This window comes from Urtica dioica, chromosome 8 (assembly GCF_054948205.1).
Source record: "Urtica dioica subsp. dioica isolate 48M chromosome 8, U.dioica_male_clone48M_v1_H2, whole genome shotgun sequence".
Taxonomy (NCBI): Eukaryota; Viridiplantae; Streptophyta; class Magnoliopsida; order Rosales; family Urticaceae; genus Urtica; species Urtica dioica.
Genome location: NC_142763.1, coordinates 2270640 through 2290903, shown reverse-complemented (window position 1 = coordinate 2290903; position 20264 = coordinate 2270640). Strand labels below are relative to the sequence as shown.

At 38.2% G+C, this 20264-nt stretch overlaps 4 protein-coding genes across 4 annotated transcripts; 1 reads left to right on the top strand and 3 right to left on the bottom strand.

Moving 5' to 3' along the window:
* Positions 1-201: 201 nt before the first annotated feature.
* Positions 202-3170, bottom strand: LOC149387171 (uncharacterized). The gene is made up of 4 exons (XM_089623797.1): positions 3047-3170; positions 2198-2897; positions 1581-2025; positions 202-1247 (listed from the first exon to the last, which is right to left on the bottom strand). Exons 1-4 carry the CDS (start codon positions 3090-3092, stop codon positions 369-371), a joined length of 2070 nt encoding a protein of 689 aa, XP_089479923.1. The 5' UTR covers positions 3093-3170; the 3' UTR covers positions 202-368.
* Positions 3171-5079: 1909 nt separating this feature from the next.
* LOC149387170 (uncharacterized) lies at positions 5080-8378 on the bottom strand. The gene is made up of 5 exons (XM_089621687.1): positions 8281-8378; positions 7453-8164; positions 6611-7070; positions 5668-6174; positions 5080-5488 (listed from the first exon to the last, which is right to left on the bottom strand). The coding sequence occupies exons 1-5, from the start codon at positions 8324-8326 to the stop codon at positions 5258-5260; spliced, it is 1956 nt and encodes a 651-aa protein (XP_089477813.1). The 5' UTR covers positions 8327-8378; the 3' UTR covers positions 5080-5257.
* Positions 8379-12339: 3961 nt separating this feature from the next.
* LOC149387169 (uncharacterized) lies at positions 12340-14303 on the top strand. Its single transcript, XM_089621685.1, has 4 exons — positions 12340-12432; positions 12618-13311; positions 13741-14185; positions 14298-14303. Exons 1-4 carry the CDS (start codon positions 12369-12371, stop codon positions 14301-14303), a joined length of 1209 nt encoding a protein of 402 aa, XP_089477811.1. The 5' UTR covers positions 12340-12368.
* Positions 14304-14896: 593 nt separating this feature from the next.
* On the bottom strand, positions 14897-17960 carry LOC149387168 (uncharacterized). Its single transcript, XM_089621682.1, has 4 exons — positions 17641-17960; positions 17007-17266; positions 16199-16434; positions 14897-15859 (listed from the first exon to the last, which is right to left on the bottom strand). The coding sequence occupies exons 1-4, from the start codon at positions 17958-17960 to the stop codon at positions 14993-14995; spliced, it is 1683 nt and encodes a 560-aa protein (XP_089477808.1). The 3' UTR covers positions 14897-14992.
* Positions 17961-20264: the final 2304 nt, after the last annotated feature.

Genomic DNA, 20264 nt, shown 5'->3' with positions numbered 1-20264 from the left:
TTATTTTTCATCTCCTCCTTGTGGAAGGAATGCCAAAATATAACTTTAATTTAATTTAGAGGTAAGGAATTTTTTTTATTAGAATCATAGTATACTAACAAATCTGTTAACATGATCAACTAACATAAATAAATTGGTACCCACACCAATCATACTTTAGTTGTTGCCTCTAATTTCACTTTAATCTAGACATTATATAATTTATCCATAGAAATCTTTGTTCACATGTTGTACACGCGAAATAAAAGAGAAATCAGACACGCTCTCTGTATACAATAATACAAAACAAGAAGTTGGATACAAAACAAGAAGGGACGACGACAAAGAAAACACAATTTAAAAAAAAAAAAAAAAATTCAAGTTTGAAACTAGAACAGCTTATAGACAGTCTTCCATTTTGATCCCGAGGCTCTACGCAAACACTGCGTGATGAAATCAGACTTTGTAGACGCAAGCTCTTCGAGCTTCTCGCGTTTCCCTTCCCATCTCTCCAACTCGGACTTTAATTCCGCAATCTTGAGGTCTATGCTTTTCTTGGCCTCTTTCTCGAACCTAACCGTTTCGAACCCCAGGAAAGTAGTCATGACAGCTTCTTCAAAACAATCACACTCCTTTACTTTGAAGCCCACTATCTGTTTAGCGCGCTGAAGAGTATAAAGCCAAGCCTTGACATCTTCTATGCTCATGTCTTCAGCCATAGTGTATTGCATTTTATTCACCATTGCACATAACAAAGTAGCCGCAGCGCTCTTCAACCGAGGATCAAGAGTCGAGTCCCCACCCAGATCGCCGTATTTGTGGAGCAACATTTTTAGATCAGAAGCCAAAGCCCAAGGGACCATGTAACCTCGAACATCCACGACCTTCATTTTCATATACTTGTCATCCAAGAAGTCTAAGAAGTATGTAGTCGTGTCTTTGGTTGAGATATACGAGCACAGGTCAGAAAAGTTTGTAGGGTTCAAATGGAAAAGGTCTTCGGCGATATCGACATCTACAATTTTATGCTCTTTCATGTTGTAATTAAGAATAGTCATGAGGCGTCTACATTGGTCATTAAATACTTTCTCTTCTCTTGAAGAGTATGACTCATGGAACAATAATCCTCCATGTCCATAAGTTAGATCATTAAAAGTCCACTCCTGTACTGTTAAGCTTTGGAGTTCTGTGCTTTCATTTGGCGAGCTTTCTCCCAAGATCTTGAACTCAACATTTGTATTGTTTTCCTCTTTTAGTAACTTCATAACCTGTGATGAATAAAAGAGCCAAACTACTAATTTAATAAACACATAATAAAGACTAATTTCTAAGACTCCACCTCTAGTTTGGGGAGCACTATATCTTTCTCTTGTGCGAGAGCTTGGGTTCAATCCAAATCAATGGAGAAATATCTTCATTATTGATGTTCAAAAGATTTCTTTGTAATTTGTGTTTAAATATTCAATATAGTCAGATTATACACATATGTGTGGTTGTATGAATGAATGAAAAATTGTAAAAAAAAAAAAAAAGAATAATTTTTGAGGGGTTTCTTTTTTCTTTTAAGCATAAAAATGAAAGAAAGTGTGCAAGAAATGTACCTCACCAAACAGGCAGTGTATGTGGGCAACGAATTTGCAGTCAGCACAGAGATAAACACGGAACCGCGGATCTCGATCCTCCTCACAGACGTCGCAACAGTACTCCCCGGAGTCATCTTCGATGTGCTTATCTACGAGACGGAGAGGGTGAACGTGGAATTCATATTTAACAGCAGAAGGCAGCGGACCGCACAGGAAATGGTAGTTTGTCACGCACACTCTGCACCGGAATGTAACGTTCCTTGTGCGCTGCACTTCGACGCCGCCGATGCCGTGGAACTTCCAACAACCATGGCAGCCGAAAGTCATGGGGCGGTCCTCCACCAAGAAAAGCTCGTGCTCGTGGCTCGTCATGAGGTGGCCGCGCCGCAGGCTCGTGCTTTGGAACATGCATTCCGCTCCCAACACGAACTCCTTGCATCCCCAGTTGCAGTAGTAGACGTGCCTGCAGGAAGTGGTAGAGCCAGAACTTTTGTAAATTTTCGATAAATAGCCAATTTGTAATATTTGTCCATATGCAATAAAGCTGTATTAAATTATTTTATTTTTGGGGAGATCTAGGGCTAGAAAGACAATATAATTGGTGACTAATAATCATGTAGTGGCTTCGCCCTTGCCTGCAGCCCGTCCTATGACACCCACTGCACGTCTGGGGATGATCCACCTTGAGCTCGAGTTTGTGTTTCCCGTAAAAGTGTTTCGGGTGGTCGATAATCCACGGAAGCTCCGCGCAAGACTTGTGGAAGAAAATCTTGCAGTGACTCGCTCCGGTGCAGCGGTAGACCGGGCTGCCCCAGCTCCGGGACCCGCACGAGAAACACTCTCCTGCTGTAGTCCCCTCTTCTTCGACGAGCGACATCTGGCGGCGGTGGCAGACGTACTTGCCGTCGCTGCCGCCGGACTTGATCATCGCCGGAAGTGGGATGAGGGCACACGTGGCATGCAAGACGAGGCCGGTCCCGTAATCATAGTCGATGGCCCCGTAAAAGCGATCCCCGCTCTGCAGGCGCACTTGTTCCCGGCAGTAGTGGCACTGCATAAACTGCACGCTGCCCCTAGTGCGGCCGAGTACCAGCCTCACATCTACGATTGGGTGGCCGGAGATAAACATGGGCAGCTCAGTGCACGCTTTGTGGGCGGTGTAGGGGCAGCCCGGGCAGGCGAAGCAACCTTCGTGCTCCGCTATGGACGACTTGCACTCCACGCACTTCTTTTCTTGGATGAATCCTTCTTCTATGTATTCCAATCCGTGGCTCGTCCTTTTTTTTTCATCATCTTCTTCCAAACGATAAACACCCCCGTCTTCATGTTCGTACTCTGTTCATAACGAAACACACACACGTCAAAATAACATAATTTGCTTTTTTTTTTTAATTTTTTTTTCTGGATTTTGATTTTGATTTTTATGTTCTGGTTTACTCAGTGTCTCAGCATGAAAATATTGACCCAGGAACTGCTGGACTAACCTTTTTTTATCAGATACTCAGGGTAATCGCTTGTTCTGATTCCCATTTTTGTCGCCAGAAAATGACACACAACACAGATATAGCCTAACTCATGTTTCTTGAGTTATATACATGCTTTTATTTAGTAAGCATGAAGATATTGAGTTTTATTCCTTATAAATGGATTGCTTCTAAATGACTAAAGTGAGTTATTCACTTCCCCCATGATAGCGAGCAAAGTATTATACCATTATTCAACAGTTTGACCGTACGTGCGAGTTTTTTCTTTTATTAGAAACGCACTTTTCCCAAAAAAAAAGGAAAAAAGAAAAACGTCAATGGTGAAATGATTTATGATTATGAAAATGTGTCGTTTCCTTTAAGTAATAAAAGTTGAAAGGCAGCTAGTCACTCAAAACCAGTGTTGTTGCCGGTGTTTTCTTCAGCGTTTATAAAATAAAGTGCGGAAAAAAACTGAAATATAGAAAAAGAAAGAATAAGAATAGCTATATACTTAGCGTGTTATGATGGGCAAGCGAATAACTCACTTTAGACCATAAGAAGCAAATAATCAAATTATCTCTCAATATTAAAAAAAAAAAAAAATTCAAATTACCGACAGAAAGTAAAAGTGATATTTACATATATATGTACGGAATGTATCATTTGGTAGCGCTGAGCTGCCGGGGACAACCTGGCACTGGAGCCGAAATTTATCCTTTACTTACATCAAAATATAAAACAACTTGATTTAATACATAAAAAAAAAAAAAAAATTAATTACCGTAGCCACAGCCGAAACCACGATCTCGTGAACGCACGGGTGCCACGGAAACGCTGTCCTCGACGACGTGTGGCTCACGCGGAGCATGTCATTCCGGTGCACGGAGTGCGTATACAACTTCCATTTCATTTGTAGTCCGTTGCCTTCTGCGGCTAAAGTGTGCCTCGTGGATTCGCTCATCGAAGATGAGTCCGGGGGCTATTGCTGTGATCTCCGTGAGGAAGATCGAGATCCGTAGTTCTGGGTTTACCACTGTGCCGACCAGAGACGGAACTAGGAGTTAAAGTCGAGGGTGGTCGAAAATAAATAAATTGTATATAAAATATCTTATTATAAAAATATTTAAATTAAATTCATCAAGATTAATTAAAAATATCTCAAAATTTATTCATTATTTAGATCAGATGATGAGCAAATCCTAAATAAAATATTAAAATTATCCCTAAATACTAAATTGATTATGATTATTATCCCTAAAATATTTTTTAAATTAATAAAGGATCATTCTTTATAATGAACTATGACTTGATTATTATTTATTTAATATTCTTGCGTTTGAATTGATTATGATTGTCTTGCTTATTTTATGTAAACTTGAACTGTTTTTTGGGTTTGTTATCATGCAAGGGTTTTATTCATGTAAAATATCTAATTAATTATAAGTAAGTTTGAATGAATAAGTGGAATGGATCAGACAAACTTTGTCAAAAGACTGATAAGAGGTTGAGCTGGGAAGGTACTTAAGAGGATTTCGGTGTTCCTCCTTTCCTACTGGAAGCTTGCTTGTGGAGGAAAGCTTTAGGGTTTAAAATGAATTTTTTTTTTTAGAAATAGCCTAACCGCTAACGTGACATAGTTGTTTGCGGAATGCGGAGTCACACATTCATGGGCTGAGCCTCATTGAAGAGCTTTTACACAAGTTAGTTGAAAAATAGTTTAATGACCTGATAATTTAAGCTAAAAACTAATATCAATGACCTAATATCCCCTTTCTTGGATTCTTGAGCAACAAAATATTTCCTTTTTTTTTTAGTTGCGATAGATTTATTTCTTTTCATTTTCTTTTTCATCTCCTCCTTGTGGGAGGAATGCCAAAATATAACTTAAATTTAATTTAGAGGTAAGGAATTTTTTATTTTATTTTATTAGAATCATAGTATACTTACAAATCTGTTAACATGATCAACCAACATAAATAACTTAGTACCTACCAATCATATTGCCTCTAATTTCACTTTAATTTTTTTTTTTTTTTTTTTTTTTTTTTTTTTTTTTTTTATCTAGACATTATATAATTTATCCATAGAAATCTTTGTTCACATGTTGTACACGCGAAATAAAAGAGAAATCACACACGCTCTCTGTATACAATACAAAACAAGAAGTTGGATACAAAACAAGAAGGGACGATGACAAAGAAAACACAGTAAAAAAACTTCAAGATGAAATTAGAATAGCTTATAGACAGTCTTCCATTTCGATCCCGGGGCTCTACGCAAACACTGCGTCATGAAATCAGACTTTGTAGACTCAATCTCTTCGAGCTTCTCGCGTTTCCCTTTCCATCTCTCCAACTCGGACTCTAATTCCGCAATCTTGAGGTCTACGCTTTTCTTGGCCTCTGTCTTGAACTTAATCGCTTCGAACCCAAGGAAAGTAGTCATGACAGCTTCTTCAAAACAAGGGAAAATAACACATTTATACCCTGTGTTTTAGTGAAATGTCGAGTTTAACCCTCGGTTTTCAAAAATGTCGAGTTCATACCCTCTGTTTAACTAAAATGACGAAATTATACCCTGAAATAGACAACAGTGTCACAAATATTATTTTTATTGAATAATATTAAAAAAAAAGTAGCCGCAGCGCTCTTCAACCGAGGATCAAGAGTCGAGTCCCCGCACAGATCGCCGTATTTGTGGAGCAACATTTTTAGATCAGAAGCCAAAGCCCAAGGGACCATGTAACCTCGAACATCCACGACCTTCATTTTCATATACTTGTCATCCAAGAAGTCTAAGAAGTATGTAGTCGTGTCTTTGGTTGAGATATACGAGCACAGGTCAGAAAAGTTTGTAGGGTTCAAATGGAAAAGGTCTTCGGCAATATTGACATCTACAATTTTATGCTCTTTCATGTTGTAATTAAGAATAGTCATGAGGCGTCTACATTGGTCATTAAATACCTTCTCTTCTCTTGAAGAGTATGACTCATGGAACAATAATCCTCCATGTCCATAAGTTAGATCATTAAAAGTCCACTCCTGTACTGTTAAGCTTTGGAGTTCTGTGCTTCCATTTGGCGAGCTTTCTCCCAAGATCTTGAACTCAACATTTGTATTGTTTTCCTCTTTTAGTAACTTCATAACCTGTGATGAATAAAAGAGCCAAACTACTAATTTAATAAACACATAATAAAGACTAATTTCTAAGACTCCACCCCTAGTTTGGGTAGCACTATATCTTTCTTCTTTTAGTAACTACATAACCTGTGATGAATAAAAGAACCAAACTACTAATCTAATAAACACATAATCAAGACTAATTTTTAAGACCACTCCACCTCTAGTTTGGGTAAGCACTATATCTTTCTATTGTGCGAGAGCTTGGGTTCAATTCAAATCAATGGAGAAATATCTTCATTATTGATGTTCAAAAGATTTCTTTGTAATTTGTGTTTAAATATTCAATATAGTCAGATTATACACATATATGTGGTTGTATGAATGAATGAAAAATTGTAAAAAAAAAAAAAAAAAGAATAATTTTTGAGGGCATATGAAAGAAAGTGTGCAAGAAATGTACCTCACCAAACAGGCAGTGTATGTGGGCAACGAATTTGCAGTCAGCACAGAGATAAACACGGAACCGCGGATCTCGATCCTCCTCACAGACGTCGCAACAGTACTCCCCGGAGTCATCTTCGATGTGCTTATCTACGAGACGGAGAGGGTGAACGTGGAATTCATATTTAACAGCAGAAGGCAGCGGACCGCACAGGAAATGGAGGTTAAACACGCACTCTCTGCACCGGAACGAAACATCCCTCGTGCGCTGCACTTCGATGCCGCCGGTGCCGTGGTACTTCCCACAGCCATGGCAGCGGAAAGTCGCGGGGTGGCTCTCCACCAAGAAAAGCTCGTGCATGTGGCTCGTCATGAGGCGGCCCGGCCGCAGGCTCGTGCTTTGGAACATGCATTCCGCCCCCAAAACGAACTCCTTGCAGTACTCTTCCGTAGATCTCCTCTCGCAGTAGTAGACGTGCCTGCAAGAAGTGGTAGAGCCAGAACTTTTGTCATAAAAATCACAAAAAATTAGGTAAATAATCAATTAAAACGTTTGAAATTGCTATATAGCCAACGTTTTCTAAATCTTAAATAAATATCCATAAGATGACATGACCTAATAAATGGAAGTGACACTATTTATTTAAGATTTATATCTGTAAATATATAACAGTGGCTATTTATCTAAAATTTACGAAACGTTGGCTGTTTAAGAATGTCAAACTATAAATGTTGCTATTTATCTAATGGACCCTAAAAATTAGATATATACATATATAATTTTTTGTTTGTTTTTGGGAGAGCTAGGGCTAGAAAGACAAAATATAATAGGTGACAAAAATAGAGGGTATATGCCCTTGCCTGCAGCCCGTCCTATCACACTCACTGCACATCTGGGGACGATCCACCTTGAGCTCGAGTTTGTGTTCCCCGTCAAAGTGGTTCGGGTGGCCGATAGTCCACGGAAGCTCCGCGCAAGACTTGTGGAAGAAAATCTTGCAGTGACTCGCTGCGGTGCAGCGGTAGACCGGGCCACCCCACCTCCGGGACCCGCACGAGAAACACTCTCCTGCTGTAGTCCCCTCTTCTTCGACGAGCGACATCTGGCGGCGGTGGCAGACATACTTGCCATTGCCGCCGCCGGACTTGATCATTGCCGGAAGCGGGACGAGGGCACACGTGGCGTGCATGGCGAAGCCGGTCACGGGACTATAGTTGGATCCGATGGCCCCGTAAAAGGGATCCCCGCTCCGAAGGCGCATGACTTCCCGGCAGTAGTGGCACTGATGTTCCGGCAAAAATGGCTGGCTCTCCGTGAGGAAGAGTTTCGACGTCACATCTACAATTGGGTGGCCGGAGATTGTCTGGGGCAGCTCTGCGCACGCTTTGTGGGCGGTGTAGGGGCAGCCCGGGCAGGCGAAGCAACCTTCGTGCTCCGCTATGGACGACTTGCACTCCACGCACTTCTTTTCTTGGATGAATCCTTCTTCTATGTACTCCAACCCGTGGCTTGACCTTTTCTTTTCATCATCTTCTTCCAAACTATAAACACCCCAGTGTTTATGCTCGTACTCTGTTCACGACGAAACACACACATCAAAATAACATAATTCTTTTTTTTTTTTTTTATATTCTCGTTTACTCAGTGTCTCAGCATGAAAATATTGACCCAGGAGCTGCTGGACTAACCTTTTTCGTTCAGATACATAGACTCGTAGATTGATCTGATTCCCATTTTTGTCACAGCAAATGACACAGAACACAGATATAGCCTAATTCATGTTTCTTTAGTTATATACATGCTTTTATTTAGTAAGCATGAAGATATTGAGTTTTATTCCTTATAAATGGATTGCTTCTAATTGCCTAAAGTGAGTTATTCACTTCCCCATGATAGCAAGCAAAGTATTATACCATTATTCAACAGTTTGACCGTGCGAATCCTTTCTTTTATTAGAAACGCACTTTTCCCAATAAGAAAAAAAGAAAAACGTCAATGGTGAAATGATTTAAAATAAGAGGAATCGTTTAATTTGCCATCGATTTCATAACATTTTTTCACTTTCCACCAACAAGTTAATAGATAGTGACATTTTGGGAAAAATTAGCATTTTGGTGGAAAGTGAGAAAATGTTATGAAATTGATGGCAAATTAGACAATTTCTCTTAAAATAAATTACATCATTACCTCCTATAATATGGCTATTGTATCAATGTGATACACGAACTTTTATTTTTTGTATTTTTAATATTCAAAATTTTATTTTTATCATCTTTAGTCTTTACGTCAAATTTTTCCTAGAGAAATTGCTCAATTTGTCACAAATTTCATAATATTTTCTCACTTTCCACCAAAAGAATAATTTGGCAAAAAATACGAGAAATTGCCTAATTTGCCACCAATTTCATAACATTTTCTCACTTTTCACCAAAACGCTAATTTTTCCCAAAATGCCACTTCTATGTTAACAATGTTGACATCTATGTCAACAATGTTGACATCTAATACTAATAGTGAAGGGCAAACATGATGGTGGTATTTTGAGAAAAATTAATTTTTTGGTGGAAAGTGGGAAAATATTGTGAAATTGGTGGCAAATTAGGCAATTTCTCCCAAAATACCACCATCTATGTCAACAATGTTGACATCAATATTTACCCTTCACTATTAGATGTCAACATTGTTGATATATCGGTGACATTTTTGGCTAAATTAGTCTTTTGGTGGAAAGTGAGAAAATATTATGAAATTGGTGATAAATGAGACAATTTCTCATTTTTCCTACCCAAACGCGTGGAAAGATGTCAACATATCCTGAAACATGTTGCAAGACATCATGTCGAACAAACTTGCAGTAAAAAAAAATAAGCTCCAATAACAAATGTAACAACACTAAACACTCCGTTTATAAAAGAAAAAAAAAAGACAATAAACTGAAACGCTGAAAATAATAACTAGTAACTAATAGCTATAGCAGAAAACTCGAACATAAAACATAACGCCACTAAATCTCAATATTAATCATCATCGAAAGAAATTCCATAAAATCCGATGAATTTTGATAAAATCAGATAAAATTCAATATGTTCTTTTATAATAGATTATAAAATAAATGATTTTTTAAGAAATTTTATTTTCGTCCAAAAAACTTGTCAAAGGTCACATTTCACGAGAGAGAATAAGAGAGTTAGAGAATGGAATGAGAGGAGGATTGAGTTTGAAGTCGTTTATTAAGTTTAGAGTAGGGGTGGCAATTTGGGCCGGACACGAGACACGGCACGGTTACGACACGGTTTAAATGGGTTTGGGTCGACCTAAAATGGATCTGGATCTATCCGTGTCGAACACGATTAACACGATTAAATAACGGGTGAACACGACACGAACACGACAACCCATTGGGACCCGATTAGACACGAATATTAAATGGGTAAACACGATCAAACCCGTAATGACCCAGTTAAAATATTAAAAACAACTATCAAATTAAATTATAAGAATAAATATTATATACAATACAAATTATAAGTGAAGTGTATCCACTTTACATAGAATAATCTCTAGTTAATGATCTGTTGGAGATACATTGTTTGTTGAAAGATTGTGTTTGAACTTCTCTTTTGTATTACAAATATTATGTTGGTGGTTTAGTTGATTATATGGAGTATTTTTATTAATTACTTATTATGACTAATTTTTTAATTAATTTGATTTAGAGAATTTTAATATTTTGAAATAAACATGTGTAAGGGCCTAAACCGATTCACGTGTTCAAACGGGTTTAGTGGTCTAAATGGGTTTGTGGGTCTAAGTGAGTTCGTGGGTTACATGGTCCATTAAGACACGATTAATAAATGGGTCTTAATGGGTTGGGTCTGGGTTTGACAAAAACATAGTGGGTCGGGTTTGGGTTTTGCTCCTAGACACGATTAATAAATGGGTCGGGTTTGGGTCTGTCAAAAAATACATGAAAACGAATAGGACACGACACGAACACGACACGTGACCCGAATTGCCACCCCTAGTTTAGAGGGATATATTTGTAAAAAAAAGTGACAAAAATCCATTTCCGGAAGTTGGTAACTATAAAGTCTAACCATGAATTTTTTTTTATAGTTATGAGGTGTAGAAAAATAAAATTTCTCTTACGAAACGCGTCATTTGAGAATTCTAAAGTAAAGCACATTTGAACATGAACAATCTTATGAGGAATGACTTTATCTGACAACTTTTTAAGACCCGTGTTGATTTACTGGGTCAATCCTCAATTTATAATAGTCTAACATGACATAGTTGTTTGTCGGAGTCACAAATTCATGGACTGAGCCTTGTTGAAGAGCCTTACACAAGTTAGTTGAAAAAAATAGTTTGATGACCTGATAATTTGAGCTAAAAACTAATATCAATGACCTAATTATATTTCCTTTCTTGGATTCTTAAGCAGCTAACATTTCCTTTTTTTTTTCTTTTTTTTCTTTTTTTTTTTTTTTGCGAAAGATTTCTTCCTCTTCGTTTTCTTTTAATATTTTCACTCCTCATTGTGGAAGGAACGCCAAACATAATATAACTCTCATTTAATTTAGAGGTAAGGAAAAATATATATATATATATATATATATATATATATATATTTTTATATTAGAATCGTTGTATACTTACAAATCTGTTAACATGATCAACCATCATAGGTAACTTGGTACCCAAACCAATCATACTTTAGTTGTTGCCTCTAATTTCAATTAATTTTTTTTTTTTAATTCATGACATTATATATTTTATCCATAGAAATCTTTGTTCACATGTTGTACACGCGAAATAAAAGAGAGATCACACACGCTCTCTGTATACTCCCCGGACCCATCTTCGATGAGCAAATCCACGAGGCACAGAGGATGGATGTGGAATTCAAATTTAACCGTAGAAGGCAACGGACCGCAAATGAAATGGAAGTTGTATACACACTCCGTGCACCGGAATGACATGCCTCGTGTGCGCCGCACCTCGTCGAGGACAGCGTTTCCGTGGCACCCGTGCGTTCACGAGATCGTGGTTTCGGCTGTGGCTACGGTAATTAATTTTTTTTTTTTTATGTATTAAATCAAGTTGTTTTATATTTTGATGTAAGTAAAGGATAAATTTCGGCTCCAGTGCCAGGTTGTCCCCGGCAGCTCAGCGCTACCAAATGATACATTCCGTACATATATATGTAAATATCACTTTTACTTTCTGTCGGTAATTTGAATTTTTTTTTTTTATTATTGAGAGATAATTTGATTATTTGCTTCTTATGGTCTAAAGTGAGTTATTCGCTTGCCCATCATAACACGCTAAGTATATAGCTATTCTTATTCTTTCTTTTTCTATATTTCAGTTTTTTTCCGCACTTGATTTTATAAACGCTGAAGAAAACACCGGCAACAACACTGGTTTTGAGTGACTAGCTGCCTTTCAACTTTTATTACTTAAAGGAAACGACACATTTTCATAATCATAAATCATTTCACCATTGACGTTTTTCTTTTTTCCTATTTTTGGGAAAAGTGCGTTTCTAATAAAAGAAAAAACTCGCACGTACGGTCAAACTGTTGAATAATGGTATAATACTTTGCTCGCTATCATGGGGGAAGTGAATAGCTTACTTTAGGCAATTAGAAGCAATCCATTTATAAGGAATAAAACTCAATATCTTCATGCTTACTAAATAAAATCATGTATATAACTCAAGAAACATGAGTTAGGCCATATCTGTGTTCTGTGTCATTTGCTGACGACAAAAATGGCATTCAAGAGATTGGCGTCCGATATCGAAAAATATGAGCGTATGTATCTGAGCACACAAGGTTAGTTCAGCAGTTCCTGGGTCAATATTTTCATGCTGAGACACTGAGTAAACCACCAGAACATAAAAAAAAAAAAAAAAAAAAAAAAAAAAATTAAAAAAAAAATTAAAAAAAAAAATCCAGAAAAAAAAAAGCAAATTATGTTATTTTGACGTGTGTGTGTGTGTGTGTTTCGTTATGAACAGAGTACGAACATGAAGACCGGGGTGTTTATCGTTTGGAAGAAGATGATGAAAAGAAAAGGTCGAGCCACGGGTTGGAATACATAGAAGAAGGATTCATCCAAGAAAAGAAGTGCGCGAAGTGCAGGTCGTCCATAGCTGAGCACGAGGGTTGCTTCGCCTGCCCGGGCTGCCCCTACACCGCCCACAAAGCGTGCGCTGAGCTGCCCCTGGCAATCTCCGGTCACCCAATCGTAGATGTGAGGCTGGTACTCGGCCACACCAAGGGCGACGTGCAGTTTATGCAGTGCCACTACTGCCGGGAACTCGTGCACCTCCAGAGCAGGGATCGCTTTTACGGGGCCATCGAATATGATTACGGGACCGGCTTCGCCATGCACGCCACGTGTGCCCTCATCCCTCTTCCGGCGATGATCAAGTCCGGCGGCGGCTACGGCAAGTACGTCTGCCACCGCCGCCAGATGTCGCTCGTCGAAGAAGAGGGGACTACAGCAGGAGAGTGTTTCTCGTGCGGGTCCCGGAGGTGGGGCGGCCCGGTCTACCGCTGCACCGGAGCGAGTCACTGCAAGATTTTCTTCCACAAGTCTTGCGTGGAGCTTCCGTGGATTATCGGCCACCCGAACCACGGGGATCACAAACTCGAGCTCAAGGTGGATCGTCCCCAGATGTGCAGTGAGTGTAATAGGACGGGCTGCAGGCAAGGGCGAAGCCACTACATGATTATTAGTCACCAAATATATTTTGTCTTTCTAGCCCTAGATCTCCCCAAAAATAAAATAATTTAATATCGCTTTATTCACATTTTTAATAAATTTTTGGTAAATAACTATATTCACAATTATTTTTTATCAAAAAAATCAGGTAACTGCTTAATTTTTTTAATTTGTCATTTAGCCAACTTTTTTTTTATTGCATATGAACAATATTTACACTATTGCATATGGACAAATATTACAAATTGGCTATTTATCGAAAACTTACAAAATGTTAGCTATTTAGAAATTTCTCTAATTTTAGTGGCATAGTTTGCTAATTATTTATATATATATATATATATATATATATATATATATATATATATATCTAATTTTTATGACAAAAGTTCTGGCTCGGCCACTTCCTGCAGGCACGTCTACCACTGCAGGTGGGGATGCAAGGAGTTCGTGTTGGGGGCGGAATGCATGTTCCAAAGCACGAGCCTGCGGCGGGGCCATCTCATAACGAGCCACGAGCACGAGCTTTTCTTGGTGGAGAACCACCCCGCGACTTTCCGCTGCGATGGTTGTTGGAAGTTCCACGGCATCGGCGGCGTCGAAGTGCAGCGCACAAGGAACGTTGCATTCCGGTGCAGAGAGTGCGTGAGAAACTACCATTTTCTGTGCGGTCCGCTGCCTTCTGCGGTTAAATATGAATTCCACATACACCCTCTCCGTCTCATAGATAAGCACATCGAAGATGACTCCGGGGAGTACTGTTGCGACGTCTGTGAGGAGGATCGAGATCCGCAGTTCCGTGTTTATCATTGTGCTGACTGCAAATTCGTTGCCCACATACACTGCCTGTTTGGTGAGGTACATTTCTTGCACATTTTATTTCAAATTTCTCCTTTAAAGAAGAAAAAAAAACCCTCAAAAATTATTTTTTATCTTTTTATTTTACAATTTTTCATTCATCCATACCAAGGTTTGAAATACCGTTAAACGTTATCGTGCCAGAACTCAAATTTTATGGACATACCCCTTACCACAAGGGTAACCTGTGGATTTAACAGGAAAAAAACCGGTAAATTTTCCATAATAAATAAATATAAAATATGTTTTCATAACTTATATTTTTTATTTATATTTATTTTATTTATATCTATATAGAATTGCGGTAAACCATTGTTTTCTCACTGTAAACCCCGGTTTTTATGAAGTTTTTAATTGGGTCGGGTCGAATTTTCCCATGACGAGATTCTCTACCAACACTGGTACGGTAAATTCCGGTTTTAGAGTTATTTCACGATTTTGTATGTTTCGTCTTTTTCTTTTTCATCTCCTCCTTGCGGGAGGAATGCCAAAATATAACTTTAATTTAATTTAGAGGTAAGGAATTTTTTATTTTATTTTATTAGAATTATAGTCTACTTACAAATCTGTTAACATGATCAACCAACATAAATAACTTGGTACCCACCAATCATACTTTAGTTGTTGCCTCTAATTTCACTTTATTTATTTTTTTATCTAGACATTATATAATTTATCCATAGAAATCTTTGTTCATGTTGTACACGCGAAATAAAAGAGAAATCACACACGCTCTTTGTATACAATACAAAACAAGAAGGGACGATGACAAAGAAAACACAATAAAAAAAAACTTCAAGTTTGAAATTAGAATAGCTTATAGACAGTCTTCCATTTCGATCCCGAGGCTCTACGCAAACACTGCGTCATGAAATCAGACTTCGTAGACTCAATCTCTTTGAGCTTCTCGCGTTTCCCTTTCCATCTCTCCAACTCGGACTCTAATTCCGCAATCTTGAGGTCTACGCTTTTCTTGGCCTCTGTCTTGAACTTAATCGCTTCGAACCCAAGGAAAGTAGTCATGACAGCTTCTTCAAAACAATCACACTCCTTTACTTTGAAGCCCGCTGTCTTTTTAGTGGAGTCTGATATAGCAAGCCAAACCTTGACATCATCTATGGTCATGTCTTGAGCCATAGTGTATCGCATTTTATTCACCATTGCGCATAACAGAGTAGCGGTGATGCTCTTCCTTTTAGGACTCATAGTCGAGTCCCCGCACAGATCGCCGTATTTGTGGAGCAACATTTTTAGATCAGAAGCCAAAGCCCAAGGGACCATGTAACCTCGAACATCCACAAGCTTCATGCTCTTATACTTGTTATCCAATAAGTAATAAAAGTATGTATTCATGTGTTCAGTAGAGATATACGAGCACAGGTTAGAAAATTTGGTAGGGTTCAAATGGAAAAGGTCTTCGACAATTTCGACATCTACAATTTTAAACTCTTTAATGCTGTAATTAAGAAGAGTCATGAAGCGTCTACATGCTCTCTGTATTGATGACTCAAGGAATCCGAAACTGTAGCTTTCATTTCCATCAAATAGATCACGAAAAGTCCACTCTGTCCGTATTATTAGGCTTTCGAGTTCTGTGCTTCCATTGGGCGAGCTTTCTCCCAAGATCTTGAAGTCAACATTTGTAGTGTTTTCTTCTTTTAGTAACTTCTTAACCTGTGATGGATAAAAGAGCCAAATAACTACTAATTTCATAAACACATAATAAAGACCAATTTCTAAGACCCCAACCTCTAGTTTGGGTAGCACTATACTCTTCCCTTGTGTGAGAGTTTGAGTTCAATCCCGAAAATTAGAGAAATATCTTCATTATTGAAGTTTAAGGGATTTGTTTGTAATTTGTGCTTAAATGTTTAATGTAATCAAATTATACACTATATGCGTGATTGTACCAACGAATGAAAAATTGAAAGAAAAAAAAAATAAAGAATAATTTCGAGGGGTTTCTTTTTTCTTTTAAAGATAAAATTGAAATAAAGTGTGCAAGAAATGTACCTCACCAAACATGCAGTGTAAGTGGGCAACGAATTTGCAGTCAGCGCAAAGATAAACGCGGAACTGCGGATCTCGATCCTCCTCACAAACGTCGCAACAGTACTCTCCAGATTCATCATCGATGTGCATATCTACGAGACGGAGAGGGTGTATGTGGAATTCATATTTAACCGCAGAAGGCAGCGGACCGCACAGGAAATGGAGGTTAAACACACACTGATGCAGGGCAAACTGGGCTATAGTTTCAAGAATGTTGAGATCACCGAAACGGACAAAAGAGTAGTGTTTTCTGAGTGGAATCAACCTAGTAAACAAGACCCACATAGTGGGGTCTCGGGATTTAAGCCGAATTCTGACGTTTAGGCTTTCAAAATGACGTTTTGTGTTCTTCTCAATTAATTTAATTATAGCTTTTATTATTGTATTAAGTAGATTTAATTTATGCATTAATTTTCAGTTTTAGATTATGAAAAGTCTCTTGATGCATTTATAAATCATGAGCACCTATTTTGTAATGGATAGATTTTTTGATGAAATGAAAAATTGAAACTTGAGTGTTTCTCCCAAATCCGAGCGTCGTGAGCGAGCTCCGAGTTGATGCCCGAAAACCGGCATTCGTGCGCGAATCAACGGTGATTGGATGCCCCGAGTCTAGCATTCACGAGCGAATCAATAGGCGAAGGAAGGTTCTTCGATCGGTTATTCGTGCGCGAATCAACGATCAAGTTCGACTATCCGGTTACGTTACTTTTTATTTTGGTTTTTATTAAATCAATCTCCTATCTTTGAATCCTCCGCTGCATCACACACTGAGTGCATCGGAACGATACGTCCCACGTGCGCTGCACTTCGACTGCGATATTCTCGCCGCTGGTGGTGTCATGAGACTTTCGACAGGCGTCGCAGCCGAAAGTCATGGGGCGGCTCTCCACCAAGAGAAGCTCGTGCTCGTGGCTCGTCATGAGGCGGCTCGGCCGCAGGCTCGTGCTTTGGAACATGCATTCCGCACCCAACACAAACTCCTTGCAGTACTCTTCGGTAGATCTCCTCTCGCAGTAGTAGACGTGCCTGCAGGAAGTGGTAGAGTCAAAACTTTTGTCGTAAAAATTAGATATATACATATATAAAATTATGGGCCATTAGATATATAACCTTATTTACAGTTTTGGTTCGTCATTTAGTAAACTTTTGATAAATAGTCATGACCTAATATTTACACGCGAAATTGACTAAAAAATCTTATCAAAACATTGTCTATTTATCTAAAACTTAGAAAATATTGACTATTTACTTAAAATTTACAAAACGTTGGCTAATTAGAAATTCCTCTCTTTTTAATTGATTAGTTTGCTAATTATTTTAGTTTTTGGGAGAACTATGGCTAGAAAGACAAAATATAATAGGTGAAACCCTTTTAAAGGCACATATGGCTTCGCCCTTACCTGCAGCCAGTCCTATTACACTTAATGCACATCTGGGGACGATCCACCTTGAGCTCGAGTTTGTGTTCCCCGTCAAAGTGGCTCGGGTGGCCGACAGTCCACGGAAGCTCCGCGCAAGACTTGTGGAAGAAAATCTTGCAGTGACTCAGACCCGTGCAGCGGTAGATCGGGCCGCCCCACTTCCGGGACCCGCACGAGAAGCAAGTCCCTCCTGCCGTCCCCTCTTCTTCGACGAGCAGCGACATCTGGCGGCGGTGGCAGACGTACTTGCCGGACTTGATCATCGCCGGGAGCGGGATGAGGGCACACGTGGCGTGCATGGCGAAGCCGTCCACGGAATTATAGTTGGATCTGAGGGCCACGTAAAAGGGATCCCTGCGCTGGAGACACACGACTTCCCGGCAGTAGTGGCACGTACCCGGCAATTCGGCCGTGGTGAGGCCGAGTTTCAAGCTCGCGTCTACAATTGGGTGGCCGGAGATAGTCTGGGGCAGCTCAGCGCACGCTTTGTGGGCGGTGTAGGGGCAGCCCGGGCAGGCGAAGCAACCCTCGTGCTCAGCTATGGACGACCTGCACTCCACGCACTTCTTTTCTTGGATGAATCCTTCTTCTATGTACTCCAACCCGTGGCTCGACCTTTTCTTTTCATCATCTTCTTCCAAACTATAAACACCCGAGGGTTTATGCTCGTACTCTGTTCATAACGAAACACACACACACACACACACATCAAAATAACATAGTTTGTTTCAGTGTCTCAGCATGAAAATATTGACCCAGAAACGGCTGGACTAACCTTTTTGGTTCGTAATATTCAGATATATACTCATGATTACCACAAAATGACACAGAGCACAGATATAGCCTAATTCATGTTTCTTGAGTTATGTATGCTTTTATTATTAGTTTAGTTTATTCAGTAAGCATGAAGATATTGAGTTTTATTCCTTATAAATTGCTTCTAATTGCCTAAAGTGAGTTATTCACTTCCCCATGATAGCAAGCATAGTATTATACCATTATTCAACAGTTTGACCATGCGAATCCATTCTTTTATTAGGAACGCACTTTCCCCAAAAAAACAAGAAAAAACTTCAATGGTGAAATGATTTATGATTATGAAAAACGTGTTTAGGGGTTGTTTGGTAGGAAGAAGGAAAAATTGGTGGATAAATTAAGTAGGATTACAAAACAAAGGAAATGAAAGTGATGAATTATAATTTTATCAAAACTTGATTGTTATAACGAGAGAATAGATTATTATCCATCCATTTGTACTTTGATATAAATAAATAAAGAATATAATAATTAATGTTTGTGTATTAAATTTACTTTTGTACCTTTATATAATACCAAATTATTTTGTCATATACTTTTATTAAGGTTATTATTATTAAAAAAAATGCTCTTTTTTCAACTATCCCTCTAAAAATGAGAGAATGGTTTTTTGGTGGGTCTCACATATTCAAATCTCTCCCACTTTCCTTCTAATTCTTTCCCTCCTATATATCAAACAAGAAAAAATAAATTTCATCCACCCAAATCCATCTACTATAATCTATCCCTCATAAATTCACCCTACTAAACAATAAACAAAGCAAGTAATAAAAGTTGAAAGGCAGCTAGTCAAAACAAGTGTTGTTGCCGGGTGTTTTCTAGAGTGTTTATAAAATAAAGTGCGTAAAACAACTGGAATATAGAAAATGAAAGAATTTCGATTATAATCCATCACTCATAAATCCACCATGTTAAACACCAAACAGGGCAAGTAATAAAAGTTGAAAGGCAGCTAGGTCAAAACCAGTGTTGTTGCCGGGTGTTTTCTAGAGCGTTTATAAATTAAAGTGTGGAAAAACTGGAATATAGAAAATTAAAGAATTTCGATTATTGAAATTGAAGAATAGCATATATAATATTTGGCGTGTTATGATGGGCATGCGAATAACCCACTTTAGACCATAAGAAGAAAAGTAATCAAACTATCTGTCATTAAAAAAAATATATGGACAGAATGTAAAATTGATATTTACATATATGTGTACGGTATTTAGAAAACCCTCTCAACTCAAAAGACGAAAAATAAAAAATAAACATAAAACTTATAATGGTTCAATGTTAACGTGAGAGTTACATCTATTCTGCCGCTGTAAATTCACTATAAACTCTTAAATTATATGATTTTCTTAATTTTTAAATAATTTGATTAAATTTTAACGTAAAAAGTTTAAATGATCTATATGTCTAATTCTACCAGAAACAAAAATGATTAAAGTGGTCAAGGTAACTAATTTTGCCAAACTACAAAAACAGCCGATCCATAATAACAAGAGAATAGCAACGTTATTATTTGTTTTTTTCCTTTAACTTCTGTTTCTGCAACCTCCTGTTTGATCTCCCCGACTCTCCCACTCATTTTTACCCAAACGTAACACTAATTGGAATTGCAAGAATAATTTTTTTTTACTACTTAACTTTTACAAGTGTCACTCCTTATATAAATGGTTAATATGACCAGGTTGTTTTTCATTGCCTAAAGTGAGAGTTATTCGCTTAGGTTTGCCCAAGTTAGCAAGCAAAGCACTATACCATTATTTTCAAATGGTCATTTTCTTTTTCTTTTCTTA